At 44.1% G+C, this 14,345-nt stretch overlaps 1 protein-coding gene across 2 annotated transcripts in view; it reads right to left on the bottom strand.

The window, feature by feature from the left end:
• Positions 1-14,345, bottom strand: part of WDFY4 (WDFY family member 4) — a 261,838-nt gene that overhangs the window by 156,652 nt on the left and 90,841 nt on the right. For both annotated transcript variants that reach the window (XM_024121405.1, XM_024121406.2), the window contains exons 25-30: positions 13,160-13,321; positions 12,457-12,548; positions 10,561-10,660; positions 8,183-8,388; positions 7,210-7,379; positions 4,951-5,076 (exon numbers count right to left, since the gene is read on the bottom strand). In XM_024121405.1, the coding sequence (XP_023977173.1) occupies positions 4,951-5,076; positions 7,210-7,379; positions 8,183-8,388; positions 10,561-10,660; positions 12,457-12,548; positions 13,160-13,321 (856 nt within the window). The remainder of the gene's footprint in view (positions 1-4,950; positions 5,077-7,209; positions 7,380-8,182; positions 8,389-10,560; positions 10,661-12,456; positions 12,549-13,159; positions 13,322-14,345) is intronic.

Here is a 14,345-nt window from a genome sequence, read left to right as displayed (position 1 = left end):
TGCAACAAAAAGAATAAAATACCTAGGAATAAACCTACCTAAGGAGACAAAAGACCTGTATGCAGAAAACTATAAGACACTGATGAAAGAAATTAAAGATGATACAAACAGATGGAGAGATATACCATGTTCTTGGATTGGAAGAATCAACATTGTGAAAATGACTATACTACCCAAAGCAATCTACAGATTCAATGCAATCCCTATCAAACTACCAATGGCATTTTTCACAGAACTAGAATAAAAATTTCAGTTTGTATGGAAACACAAAAGACCCCAAATAGCCAAATAGCAATCTTGAGAAAGAAAAACGGAGCTGGGGCAATCATACGCTCTGACTTCGGACTATACCACAAAGCTACAGTAATCAAGGCAGTATGGTAGTGGCACAAAAACAGAAATATATATCAATGGAACAGGACAGAAAGCCCAGAGATAAACCCACGCACATATGGTCACCTTATCTTTAATGAAGGAGGCAAGAATATACAACAGAGAAAAGACAGTTTCTTCAATAAGTGGTGCTAGGAAAACTTGACAGTTATATGTAAAAGAATGAAACTAGAACACTCCCTAACACCATACACAAAAATCAATTCAAAATGGATTAAAGACCTAAATGTAAGACCAGACACTATAAAACCCTTAGAGGAAAACATAGGCAGAACACTCCATGACATAAATCACAGCGAGATCCTTTTTGACTCACCTCCTAGAGAAATGGAAATGAAAACAAAAATAAAACAAATGGGACCTACTGAAACTTAAACGCTTTTGCACAGAAAAGGAAACCATAAACAAGATGAAAAGACAACCCTCAGAATGGGAGAAAATATTTGCAAATGAAGCAACTGACAAAGGATTCATCTCCAAAATATACAAGCAGTTCATGCAGCTCAATATCAAAAAAACAAACAACCCAATCTAAAAATGGGAAGAAGGCCTAAATAGACATTTCTCCAAAGAAGATATACAGATTGCCAACAAACACATGAAAGGATGCTCAACGTCACTAATCATTAGAGAAATGCAAATCAAAACTACAATGAGGTATCATCTCACACCGGTCAGAATGGCCATCATCAAAAAATCTATAGTCAATGCTGGAGAGGGTGCGGAGAAAAGGGAACCCTCTTGCACTGTTGGTGGGAATGTAAATTGATACAGCCACTATGGAGAACAGTATGGAGGTTCCTTAAAAAACAAAAAATAGAACTACCATATGACCCAGCAATCCCACTACTGGGCATATACCCTGAGAAAACCATAATTCAAAAAGAGTCATGTACCACAATGTTCACTGCAGCACTATTTACAATAGCCAGGACATGGAAGCAAGCTAGGTGTCCATCAACAGATGAATGAATAAAGAAGAGGCACATATATACAATGGAATATTACTCCTCAACCAAAAGAAACGAAATTGAGTTATTTGTAGTGAGGTGGATGGACACAGAGTCTATCATACAGAGTGAACTAAGTCAGAAAGAGAAAAACAAATACAATATGCTAAGACATATATATGGAATCTAAAAAAAAAAAATGGTTCTGAAGAACCTAGGGCCAGGACAGAAATAAAGACCCAGGTGTAGAGAATGGACTTGAGGACATGGGGAAGAGGTAGGGGAAGCTGGGACGAAGTGAGAGAGTGACATGGACACATATACACTACCAAATGTAAAATAGATAGCTAGTGGGAAGCAGCCACGTAGCACAGGGAGATCAGCTTGGTGCTTTGTGACCAGCTAGAGGGGTGGGATAGGGAGGGTGGGAGGAAGACGCAAGAGGGATGGGATATCGGGATATGTGTATACGTATAGATGATTCATTTTGTTATACAGCAGAAACTAACACAACATTGTAAAGCAATTATACTCCAATAAAGATGTTTAAAAAAAAAAAAAGAATGAACTACCAGCGTACATAATGAGTGAAAGAAGTCAGAAGCAAAAGAGTACATACTATAGGATTCCATTGATATTATGTTCAAGAACAGGCAAACAAATTTATGGTTACACTGTGCAAGGGAATAATAGCAAACGAAGTAAAGTTCCAAGCAAAATAAAATAAACTGTTTGAGAAAGATATGTTAGCATTATTCACTACAATTATATTTCTGACCTTTTTCTCTTATCCTTCCGGTTTTTGCCTTTTAGATTTTGATGCTTGTCTACCATATTTGGTAAATGATGCTTTCATGGCAGATATCTTCATTGAACCAAAATAACCTTCCAGTGACTTTGCTTTTGTTATATGTTTGTTAGATTTCAGAAGACTGAGTCTTGTTTTTTGACCCAGTTTAAGGGTCACGTCTGTTATACGACAGTTAACCATTTTATGTTTGCTATCATAAAGTAAATGTTTGGCCTTATTTTCTTACTTCCCTCAGCATACTATGTATTTTCTTTATTTTAAATGCTTTCATGTTATTCCTTTGGTTTGCTCTTTCTAAATAACATTGATTTTAAAAGGTAACAAACTCTCTATGGTGCAAACAGAAAATATGCATTTTTTTCAGGCATCCCCACATTAGTTGCACATTAGGTCTACAAGGGAGCCATGAATAAGTTTTCCAAAGATGGAAAGTGTAAAGATCACATGTCCTGACTAGGACAAAACTAAACTGGAAATGAATAACAACAATAAAAGAAAACAAAAAATTCAACTACATGGACATGGAAAAAGATGAATCAAAAAGGTCTTTAAATCTGCAATCACAGAAACTCTAGAAAACAACCAAAAATTAAGATGTCAAATATCAAAATTTTAGAACTAGCCAGAGAAAAATGAGGGGAATGATAAATATATCCAAAGTTGGTTCTTTACAAATCCACAAGTCCTCAGCTCCTTAAGTAATGGGAGAAATGAAGAGAAAGCATGGACTTACAAATTAAGAAGAAGAGGGAAATAATCACACAGAAAATTAAATGAATTAAAGGAGACCATTCATGCAAACTGAATAAATGGGAAGATTTTTTAAAATGCCTATTACCTAAACTAGGTGAAGGAGACATTTAAAAGCCTAAGCAAGGCAATAATGGGAAAAATTCAGGCCCAAGAAGTTTCATAGGAACAATTTAAATAATATGAGTCATGGATTTAACATCATCTTGAATAAAAAGAAAGGAGAGAAGTCTTTTTTTAGTAAACCTAGCATAATGCTGATATCAAAACGTGACAACATATAACACAAAGAAAACCACAACATAATATCATTTATAAATATGAATGCAAAATCATAAATTAAATATTTACAAGCAGAATAAGAAAGTATGCTAAATGAATAAGAACAGAGTGACAAAGTGAGAGCTTTGCAAGAATGCAAGGAAATCTATTGATATAATTCATCAGAGGTAAATGTTTAAAAGAAAAACCCATCTGATCATCTAAATATATGCTAAAAGAGTATTTAAAAAAAATTAAGTACATTCCTGTTTTTAAAAAGAGCAAAAAGTTTGATCTATACTTTCCAAGCATTATCAACAGACACACAGAAAAGTTGGCAAAAGGTGAAACATGCAATTCACAGTAAAATAAATAGATATGTTAATAAGCAAGTGAAAATGCTATCAATTTCAGTGATAATAAATGCAAAAGAACTCAACTATGAAATCTTCATCAGTTTGGCCATGTCACTGAGGCTGTGAGGACTGGGCCAAGCCCATCTATAGAGGACGGTGGGATGTGTGTTAGGAGGAATGTACATGTATAATGTCTACTGCAACCTTCCTGAGAAAAAGAATGCATGAAGTACACCTTGACCCACTATCCCACATCCTGGAATTTACACTAAGGAGGTCATCAAACTAGAGGGAACAGACATCTGCTCGAGAAAGTTCATTACAGTCTTTTGATAACAACGAACATTCCGAGAAACAACAAAAATTTCCATCTTCAAATATAGATGATTCCCAACAAAATGTTGAGAAAAAAAGGCAAAGGGAATTTATGTGGTCTGATCCTCTAAGGATATGGTATATCCTGGCATCCAGGCTGTCCTGAAAGAAGAGGCAAGGGCTGTAAAGAGACCAGTGGCTACGCAGCAAGGGGACTGGCTTTCCAGCCAGCACACGGCATTTCCCAGGGGCCCCAGTGGGAAAGGCAAAACAGCACAGTAGCAGCCCAGGTGGCTGGCCCATTCAGGGAGGTGTCTGGAAGGATATTCCACTAAAGTTCACAGTGGTTATCTCTGGATGGGACTGATTTCAGGTGATTTTTACTTTCTACTCTTTTTCTTATTTAAATTTTAAAGGTAATCATGCATCATTTTACAGAAGCAATTAGGTTTCCCCACACATCTCAAACCTCCAGTTGCCTTTAGAGTCTACAGAATGAAGCCAGAATTTTTCAGCCTCTCATGGGTGTTCTTGTTACTTGGCCCTCAATTACTCCTGTTCACAGGCCACGTGGCCTTTGCCTCCAGGTCTAAAATAACCTCTCCACCCACCTTCAAGGTGGACCTTGAAGGCCTGAATCAAAGGTTCTCCATGTCATGTCTGTAGCAGGCGGGCATCTGTCTTCTCTAAGACAGGTGTCTCTACCTCATGGGTCCCTCACTCGAGAGGCCTACCTGTCCTGGTAGAGGTGATCTGCTTGAGGGCAGAGACCCCTTTTCCCCCTCCACAGGGTCCCTGAAGCTCCCGATTTAAAGCAGTTGCTCAGAAATGTTCCCTTTGACTGGAGTCGTTAAATCTCCCAGTGAAGAAAGTCAAATGTTTAAACAAATAGAAAACAGATGTCTTCTGGCAAGAGCCCATAAACTGGGGACAATTAGGTTGGGCTTCCCATTGAGCACCTAAGTTATCACCTTGCCTCTTCTATCAAGATTTCTGAATAATACCTGCAAATTATCAGCACTACCGGGAAGCTGCTGGGAAAAATCAAGGTTGACTTTTCTGAGCTTGTCTTCCCGTCAGAACCCCCTCTCGGCATGTGGGGAATGGGTCTCACCTGGCTCATGGTGGCTTTCAGCATCTCCAGGAGCAGCAGGGCACCTTCAGTGCACAGCCCAGCCCGGAGGACTTCTTCCCTGTGATGCTTATGCAAGAGCCACTGAAGCATGGCATCCAGGCTGTCCTGAAAGAGGAGGCAAGGGCTGTAAAGAGACCAGTGGCTACGCAGCAAGGGGACCGGCTTTCCAGCCAGCACACGGCATTTCCCAGGGGCCCCAGTGGGAAAGGCAAAACAGCACAGTAGCAGCCCAGGTGGCTGGCCCATTCAGGAAGCTTCAGCCCACTAATGGGGTATAAGGGAAACACACACCTCCAAGATGGTACTGAAGACCCACCAGCAACTGGTATCGAATTTAGTTCTTTTGGTCTGACATCACAAATTCTCAATCTCCCAATCAATTTTAATGAATTTTTATAAATGAGATTATAGAAAATGTGACAAATTCAAAGGCTTTAGGGCAACTGCAGAGTGCAACAAAGAGAACACGGGGTTGACAAGCAGGATGATCTGACTTTGCCTCTTTAAAAACTGGGCTTACACAAGCTATTCAGCCTCTTGGCAGTTCAGTTTCCTTCTCTATGTAATGAAAATTACATTATCTGCCCCATGGGATTGTTATAAATATCCAGGAAAATAAAATATGTAAAACATCTATCACGGGTCCTGACATTCAGCAAATGTTTGTTTCCTGCAATACAGTCTTGGAAAAATAAAAATATAGGGTTTTGATGAACTTAGCACAGCATATTAAGAACTTTATTTTGAAGTGTGATCTCTAATACTATTAGCATATATCAAGATTGAGATAGGTCAAATATAAGGATGTACGAGAGGTGAATTTTTTAGCCCTCTATTTGTAAAGACGTGCCCCTCCACCCATGTCAATTCAGTGCAGTTTAACTCAACTCTATCAAGACCAAAAAACAATTTCTGAGTCTGTCTGTCAGGTGCCCAGGAAGGTGAGTAAGAGGCGGGGTCTATTTTTGAGGTGCTCAGTATCTAAGGAGAGAAGCAGATGTAAATGTGCGGGTGCCATATAAGGCAAAGGTGAATGCATGATGAGGCCCAAAGAGGAATGGTTCCTGTTGTCTAGGGAGTCTAAGCAGGAGGTGGCATCTGAGCTGAGAATTGAGGGAAGACACCTTTCCAGACAGGTGATGGCAGGAGAAAGGGCTCATTAAAGGCCCAGAGCAGGCAAGGACAAAGCAGCTGGTCTTACTGGGGAGGTGACTCAGGAGGATCACAGCATAAAGGGCCAGCGAGAATGGAAGCTGGGCTGGGGAGACAGTGAGACATCCAATCAGGAAGCGTTTTGATGTTGGCTGGGGGACTCTGAACGTGGTCCCACAGGAACAGGAGCCAGTGAAGCCTTGAATTTGGTGCAAGTCGGTGAGTTAGTGAATAAGAGGCTGGTGAGAAGGTATATACAGTGAGTGTAGACTCCCCTTTGGAGAAAATTGGCCAAGGAAAAATAGGAGAGTGATAAACAGGACAGGAGCTGGTCAAGAGTGTGAGTCAAGGGGGCAGCTTCTGGTTTTAGGTGGAACATAAGTTATCATACTTATGGTCTATGAGGAAAGAGTCAGTAGACAGAGATGCCAAAAATATAGAAGAAGGGATAATAAGGGGTGAGGTCACTCGGGAAAGGAGTGGAAGGAATCCAGACCAGCCCTGAAAAGCTGCCCTTCCAGCAACAGTGGAGAGAAGGTGATAAAGAGGGTCATGGAATATACAAGTGGTGGCGGGTGGGGTCCTGAGGCAATGCCCCCTTCATGGAGGCCTCTACTCTTACCATGACGTAAGTCATCTGAGCAAAGGGTGTCTGTGGGCCAGAAGGCTCGGGGCATGTAAGGGTCATACTAGAATGCAGGGGAAGAGCAGGGGCATTACTAAGGTAAAGGGACATGTTTCTTTGGAGGAGATAAACTGAGGCTCTATGTCTGTTATGGGAGCAATTCACCTCCCCGTGTTGCCCCGCCATCGTGTGATTCTCTAGCTGTGCCCAGAAGGAGAAAGACTTAAAAGAGGAACTGATAAAACCAGATACCTCCTGGGAGGGACATGAGAGGCAGAGGCTGAAGAAGTGAAGGGTATTTGAAAAGCTAGCCAGGGGTGGGACTGCTAGGGAAAGAAGTAGGTCAGGACGAAAGCTGGAAAACATGGAGGAAGGGGAGGGGAGTCTTAGGGACCTGCCTTGGTCATACAGAATCAGAAAGCCAATTGTGTCACTCCATCCCAGGAACCCCAAGAACCTACTTTGGGCCCGTCCATCAGCTCTGTAAGTGGTGTCTGTAGGAAGAAGGTGGACACGATGAGGTAGACTTCTGGAATATGAACATGGTGGGCCAGAAAGTCACTCAAGACTTGGAACCCAGGAAGCAGGCAGGGGCTCTGGTCAGGCGTGGGAGGGTGGCTCTTCAGGTTATCTATTATGAGGGGGAGGGGCACAAAATCCAATTGAGAAAAATTGCTGTTGCTTCTGGTCAAGGTGAGACTCGGGCGCAGAAAGGAATCCCCTACCACCCACCCATCCCACAGAGATGCCAGATGGAAATATATGTCATACATACTGGAGCACAAGAAAGTGCTCAACAAGAATTTTTCCTGTTCCTGACATGCTCATTCATTCGTTCAAAACCAGATGCTTATTTGGTGCCTACCACCTTAGGGGCAATAAGACCTCTCTGTATTAGGCAATAAGAACATAGTGTTTTGACAAAATATACAGAACCCCAGGCCTTTATCAACTACTTACAATGTGGTTGGAGGGACAGACTTTACAGAATTAAATACCTAAATAAATATGTATAAATGACGATAAGCACTGTAAAAAAAAAAAAAAAGAGAGAGTATAACAGAGGTGCCCTAATCCATACGGGACTCTCCTCTCCTAGAGGAAGTAACATTTGAATCAAGAGCTGAAGGATGAATCCACATCAAACAGGAGAGCCATGCTGGTACTGAGGGTTGGGGAAGCATCCCAGGAAGAGGGAAAGAGCTAAGGAGGCTTTGAGGAATGGGAAGAAATCCCCAGCATCTGAAGAGCAGTGAGGCCATGGTGGGATCCTAAAAAGGAAGTCAGAGGGGGCTGGGGCTGATGGGAGGGAAGGGGTCAGGGTTAAGGTGATCCTACAGCACGGAGCTGTGAAAGCCCCAAGCAAGTCCTGGCAGGTCCTCACTCACAGACCACAGGTGGCACCCTGCCTCTTGGAGATGACCACGCACTCACCCATCATGATGTCCACGCCCTCGGAGCTGCGTTCCACCCAGGACCCCGCAGACAGGCCATCTTTAAATCGCCCGCGGAGGGAGGGGTTTGACAAAAAGTGCAGCAGCAGCTTCAATCCCAGCACCACTGTGCTGGGGTGCACATGGCCCTGCACGAATAGCAGGAACCAATCGGGCCCCAGGTTCAGAAACATCTCTTCCTTTGTCCTGCGGGGGGAAGGGGGTCAATAAATGCTATAAATTACCACTCAGCCCATAAGCAAATGACATGTCCAGAAAATTCAAATAACTTTCAGCTTCACTAGTCACGTAGAAAAGGCAAGTTAAGTTTAATATCTGGATATCACTTAGCAAAGTACATGCTACATTTTAAAAGATCGGTAAAATAAAATGCTGGCAAGGTTGCTGTGAAATAGATGAATTTGCCTATTAATGGCTGAAGTGTAAGTTGGCCAAAGCTTTTGAAAGCAGTTGGAAACTATGTACCAATAGATGTAAAAATATGCAGGCCCTTTGACAGCCCTACTCACTAATATTCATGCCTACACGGTGTCTGAATGGCCACCCATCTAATTACATCAATGCAGTCACATAAAACACGTAACAGTTACTGAACTCCCTTTTTTTTTTCTTTTTTTGGCGGTACGCGGGCCTCTCACTGTTGTGGCCTCTCCCGTTGCGGGGCACAGCGGACGCGCAGGCTCAGCGGCCATGGCTCACGGGCCCAGCCGCTCCGCGGCATGTGGGATCTTCCCGGACCGGGGCACGAACCCGTGTCCCCTGCACTGGCAGGCGGACTCTCAACCACTGCGCCACCAGGGAAGCCCTGAACTCCCTTTTTAAACACACTGTTCAAAACTAATCTAAATGGAATAGTCCAATATTTATGCACCTTTATTGGCTTAGACAAAAAAATACATGTTTAACTGTCACTTTCAAAAATGAATTTTAAAACAATGAGTCTAGAGAATACAGACTTGCTAGAGGGAAAGGGAGGGCAGGGAGATGGGAAGCCAATCCTCAGGGGCAATGGTTCAGCAAAGGACAGCCTCGTGAGAGCCAGGGAAGGATCCATCCTGGCTGGGCAGTGTTCTCAGCACGAGCTGCCAGATGAGGCATGGTGAGGGCATGGCCACTAGAACTAGGAGTCAAGAGACCATCCTCTCTTCTAGTCATGTCTCCGTTTGCTAACTGGATGACTTTGGCAGAGCTCTTGATGAGTTCTGGTCATCTTCCTTCATTATGATGATGAGGAGGAGGATGATGTTGGTGGTAGTGATGATGATGGTAATGAGAATGGTGGTGGTGGTGGTGATGGTGATAGTGGTTAGCTGACGGAGTATTTATAGTATCCCAGGCACCATGCTCAGAGCTATCCACATATTAATTTCCAACTATGACAGCTACTATCTTAATCTTCATAAAGATGAGTAGAAGAGAGGCATAGAGGGGAGGCTTAGGTAACCTCCCCGAGGTCCCTGGGGGACAGAGCTGGGATTTGAACCCAGGAGGTCTAGCTGTCAGAGCCCAGGTGCTTAAGCAGTACACTATATTCCTTTTCAAAAAAGTGAAAAGGAAGGGACTAGCTCATCTCCAAGGCATCTTCCAGTTCTACCATGCTTTGATTCTAGACACGTAAAGACTTTTTAAGCACTATTTGAAAGGCTGTTTTACTGAGGGGTAACTCCCTACCCTGATTCTTCCCTGCCCCAAACACACGTACACACTAAAATGTAAACTCAGTGAGAGTAAGGATCCAGACTGTCTTTCTCAGCACTGCATTCTCGGAGGGAGGAACGGTGTCTGGCACACAGGAGGTACTCAACAAACAGTTCTTGAATTAATGACTCCAGAGCTGAGATAAAGCAGGCAGTCCAAGAGACTTAACGGAACTTTATGATTACACGTTGTTTTTGAAAGTTAATGGAAGGCAGATACTTCTTTTTCTAACTTGGAAAAATAACTAAATAACCGTAAATAGCAGAAGAATTTGGCAAGCCTTTCCCTTGATAGATGTTATTTAGGCTAACCATTTCTCCATTCTATTGTCTGCCAAGTATAGGACATCAAAATCGGTAATTATCACAACCGCCAAAACAATAACAATGACACTATAGCAATGGTGACAAAAAGCGTTTATTGTAATTACACCAAATCTGTTTTGAGTTACTCGTGCCCATTTAACATTTGCATCAGAATATCTTAGGGCAAGGTCTGCTTTATTGGGTGGAGAAAATATAATTTTCTTTCTGACTAGTGCAGAAAACACATTGCAGAAAACCAACTCAGAGATGCTAAACTTTTCATTAAGAAAAAGTTTTAATACACACCCTGTATGAAGCAGCCTCATGCCAAATCACTCTTTCTGGAGCTACTTACTCAGAGGACAGATGAAGTCGGGAAGAAGATATTACACTGAGCAGCATCTCCAGCAACTGGTTTCTGAGCCAGATTGTCTTTCCAGATGTTTGACTTCCAGCTACAAAAAAGAAAATTCAGATTTGAGAAAAATCGGATGTAAAGAGACATAATATTTGCTGCAGTAAGCAATCGTATTCACCAAATGCTTAGTTCTCCCAGGAGTTGAGACATGGATTGGACTTGTAATTTTGGCTTTCAGTTCTAGATTTCCATGCAATGCTTAAAAAGAATTTCAGGAAATGTTCCTAAACTTCCCTTTAACTAGAGATGTTTTTGATGCTCCCCATTCCCCACCCCCACCAAAAAAAAAAAATCCTAAAAATGATAAGGCCAAATTCTCCTTCCAGGAGAGGAATTTTTAAAATTATCATAGGCTGCAACATTTCCTGAGCACCTACTACATGCTGGGCATTATGCAAGGCACTGGGGGCAAAGAAGTGAAGATTATGATCCTTGATCTGAGTTCCTGCTCTCAATTTGTCTCTGGGCTAGACCTTTGGCATGTCTATGTTGCACTAAAAATAGAGCTTGAATTGTAGCAAGAGGTATATGGATCCAACGGAAGAAGAAACTTTACTTCTGAAGTGTTATTATAACCCTGAAGGCCATGTAAATATTGTCTTAATAGAAGATGTTTAGTGAGATAAAAGTTTTAGCGTGGAGTCCCTATGAGAAGAAGGGTTGACGAAACAGTACACTGTCGTCTCATTATCCATTCATTCTTCCCCTTGGTTAGCCAGTTATTTTACCACCAATTTGGGGCACACCCACCATGCTGTAGAAACAGAACTGATGAGGCAGCTTGGAGAACCGGAGTCAGAGTCCCCTCTATTTGGATTCTGGCCCCATCTCTCATTAAGGTCCTAATCTCTCTGAGCCTCCGTTTTCTCATCTGTAAAATGGGAATAGTAATTCCTACTTTTCAGGATTGATCTAAGGATAAGAGATAATTTATCTGGATTGAGTAACACTATCTAAGAGAATCTTTTGCGGTAAAAGTGTTCTCTATCTGTCCTGTCCAATGCAGTAACCATTAGCCTCACATGGTTATCAAGCACTTGGGACAAGGTTAGTGTGACTGAGGAACTGAATTTTTAATTGCATTTCATTTCGATTAATTAGAATTTAAATTTAAATGGCCATGTGCAGCTAGAGGCTCCCATCTTGGACACAGCAGATCCAGAGGGCCCAGGGCAAAGCAGTCAGTACTTGTCACCCTCACATTTGCCCTAGCAGAGGGAATCTGGAACACGATGTAGCTGCTGTTCTGAGTCTGGTTAGGGAGAGAGAGACTCAAAGAAACAAATCACAGACCTTTGCATGAGATTAAACTCAAGGGCTCTAGAAGCACAGAAGAGATGACTTAGCCTGGCTTGAGGGACTGGGAACGGCTCGTCTAGCGGGGTGAGATGGGGTGGGGGCGGGGCAAGGGAGGCACTCCTGCAGAGCGAACATCACCTGCAGAGCCTGGATGGACGGGCAGACCGTCACACATTAGGACGTGTACGTGCTTCAGAGTGTTGAAGCTGGGGCTCATCAGGGGAGCAAGGCAAGGGCTAGGGCATGAAGGCTCCCACCTGCTGGTCTACAGGGAACTGAGTGTTATCCTGGAGGCCTTGGAAGCCATTCCAGGTTGTGAAGGAAGCACATACAATTTGCGTTTATTCGTGACCATAATCATAGAGCTGTGACCTCATAAGCCACCGTGTGGGAACAACAGCTCGGCTGTGGGTGCCTTCCCCCTCCTCCCCCTCAGCCTTTCATGCACAATGGCTCCACATCATGTTCCTCTCAGGGCTGTCACAGGGGTTGTCCTGCTGCCTTCAGGCTGGAGTCTGGGAAAGGTCTTCTCACCGGGTACGGAGGGGTCCGGGGCTCCGTCCACGCAGATCTGCCTCTCGTTCACCGATGAAGGCTTGAGGGTGTACACAACAAACAGCCCGATTCTTAAGACAGAAGGAGAAGGACACGCTCAAATGTGGGCTCAGCCCCTGTCTCCTAAACACACGTGGAGGTTTTCTACAGTGATCCACCTAAATGCGGCTTCAAGGCAGGGTTTGAGGGGAATCGCGTTATTCTGTGATCAATGTGATATTTCCAAAGACTTCTCAGATCTGTCAGGATTCATCAGAGCAGCTAACTCTGGCTCTGCCAGCTCAACAGAACAAACAGTGATGAGGACAGAAAAGGTGAAATGTCCTGCCAGCGGGGACTATCCGTTGGGAACTCTGCAAAAGGCAGGCATGTTGGGTCGTTAGTCGGTGAGGATACCTGTGCTCACGGAATTTCTGGAGTTCTTGGCACAGGAGGTGTGTCCGAGCACCAGGGAGCAGTGAACACACAGCCCTGCTGGGGAGTCTAGCGGACCCACCCCTTTTTTCAGCTCTCCGCCCTGAACAGAGAAACTCCTAGGAGGTTCCAAGGAAATAGAACCTGCTGCTGCATTGAAGGGGCAGTGCTGCTGGGCTGAGCGTGGTCAGGGGAGAGCTGGCGCCTACGTTCCCTCATTAAACAGCCCCGAGGCTCTGCCCTTCCCCCTGGGGAGCTGGCGCAGTACCTGCACAAGTCCTGGAGGCTGAAGTGGCCCCTCAGCTGACAGCCTAGGATGGCAATGATGGTGGGTAGCTTGGAGGGGGCGAGGCCTGGCTCGTTGAAGAGGAAGACGAGCTTGGGAATAAGCCGCGCCTGGTGAGCAACTTCAGCATTCCGGGGTCCTTCCCTGGCGAGCCCAGGAGAGAGGCAGTAAAAGCTTTTACTGGAATGAACCAAATTTGCTACGTTTCTGCTAAAAAGGTTCCACCGGCTGGGCTTGCTCCGTGGCCCTCTGACTCTGATGCGCTCTTGGCAACTCGTCAAAACGCTGTCAGACACCCATCGAATATGTGTGTGCCCAGTGCCAGAGTCACTCGGGGATGAGCCTCCCGGTGCCCTTCCAACCCCCCACCCCCCCACCCCTGAAAACTGCCTCCAGAAACAACCCCAGCTATTGACTTTTAAATTCCAAGCCTCAGGGAAAACTAATGCTGGTCTCAGAAAACTCAGAACAAAGAGAGCAGACTGGAGTGTGACCGCGGAGCACCGGCGCGCGGGCTCCGCGAGCCCATCTGGGTGTGCGTCTTCCTGCCCACCCCAAACCACAAAGTGGATGAACACGCCGCTGAGAGTCAAAGGGGGAGAGAGACAGAATTCAAGCCTCCGCACTCCCTCCTTAGGATAATCGCAAATACAATTTCCAGTAAATTCTACTCCCCCAAAGAAAACAGCTTCCAAGGTGAGTGTCCGTCTCTTAGAAAACAACAGGTACAGAAAGAAAGTGGAAAGGGAGCAAGAAAATAAAGGTGGAGGAGAATGAATTTGGGTGGATTGCTCCTTCTTGAACTGTCTTCTCAGTACTACTGTGTTGAATTCTGCCGAGTGCCACATCTCTGATACACAAGAGGCAGAACCAGCCCAGTTCTGCGTGTGACTTGCCCAATGGGAAGATGTGCATTCATCACCTATGAGTCCCCACTGTCCTTTGTGCTCTTTCTAATCACAGCACTGAGTAGCCTGCTCTTCTGTATTCCTTCACCATAGGGCTATGTCTTGTCCTTCTTTGAACTTCTAGCACTAAGAACTGGTATGGAATGGAGTGGGTTAATAACAGATAGTCCATCATGAACGGCTGCATGAAAAGACGGCTGCAAATACATTCAAAACGCTGAGGTCCTAATGATCTCCAGAAGAACTGACATGTGAGGAGG

The sequence above is a fragment of the Physeter macrocephalus genome, chromosome 20, assembly GCF_002837175.3.
Source record: "Physeter macrocephalus isolate SW-GA chromosome 20, ASM283717v5, whole genome shotgun sequence".
Classification (NCBI taxonomy): Eukaryota; Metazoa; Chordata; class Mammalia; order Artiodactyla; family Physeteridae; genus Physeter; species Physeter macrocephalus.
Note: the sequence above shows the minus strand (reverse complement) of the source record. Positions and strands in the feature narration are given on the sequence as shown.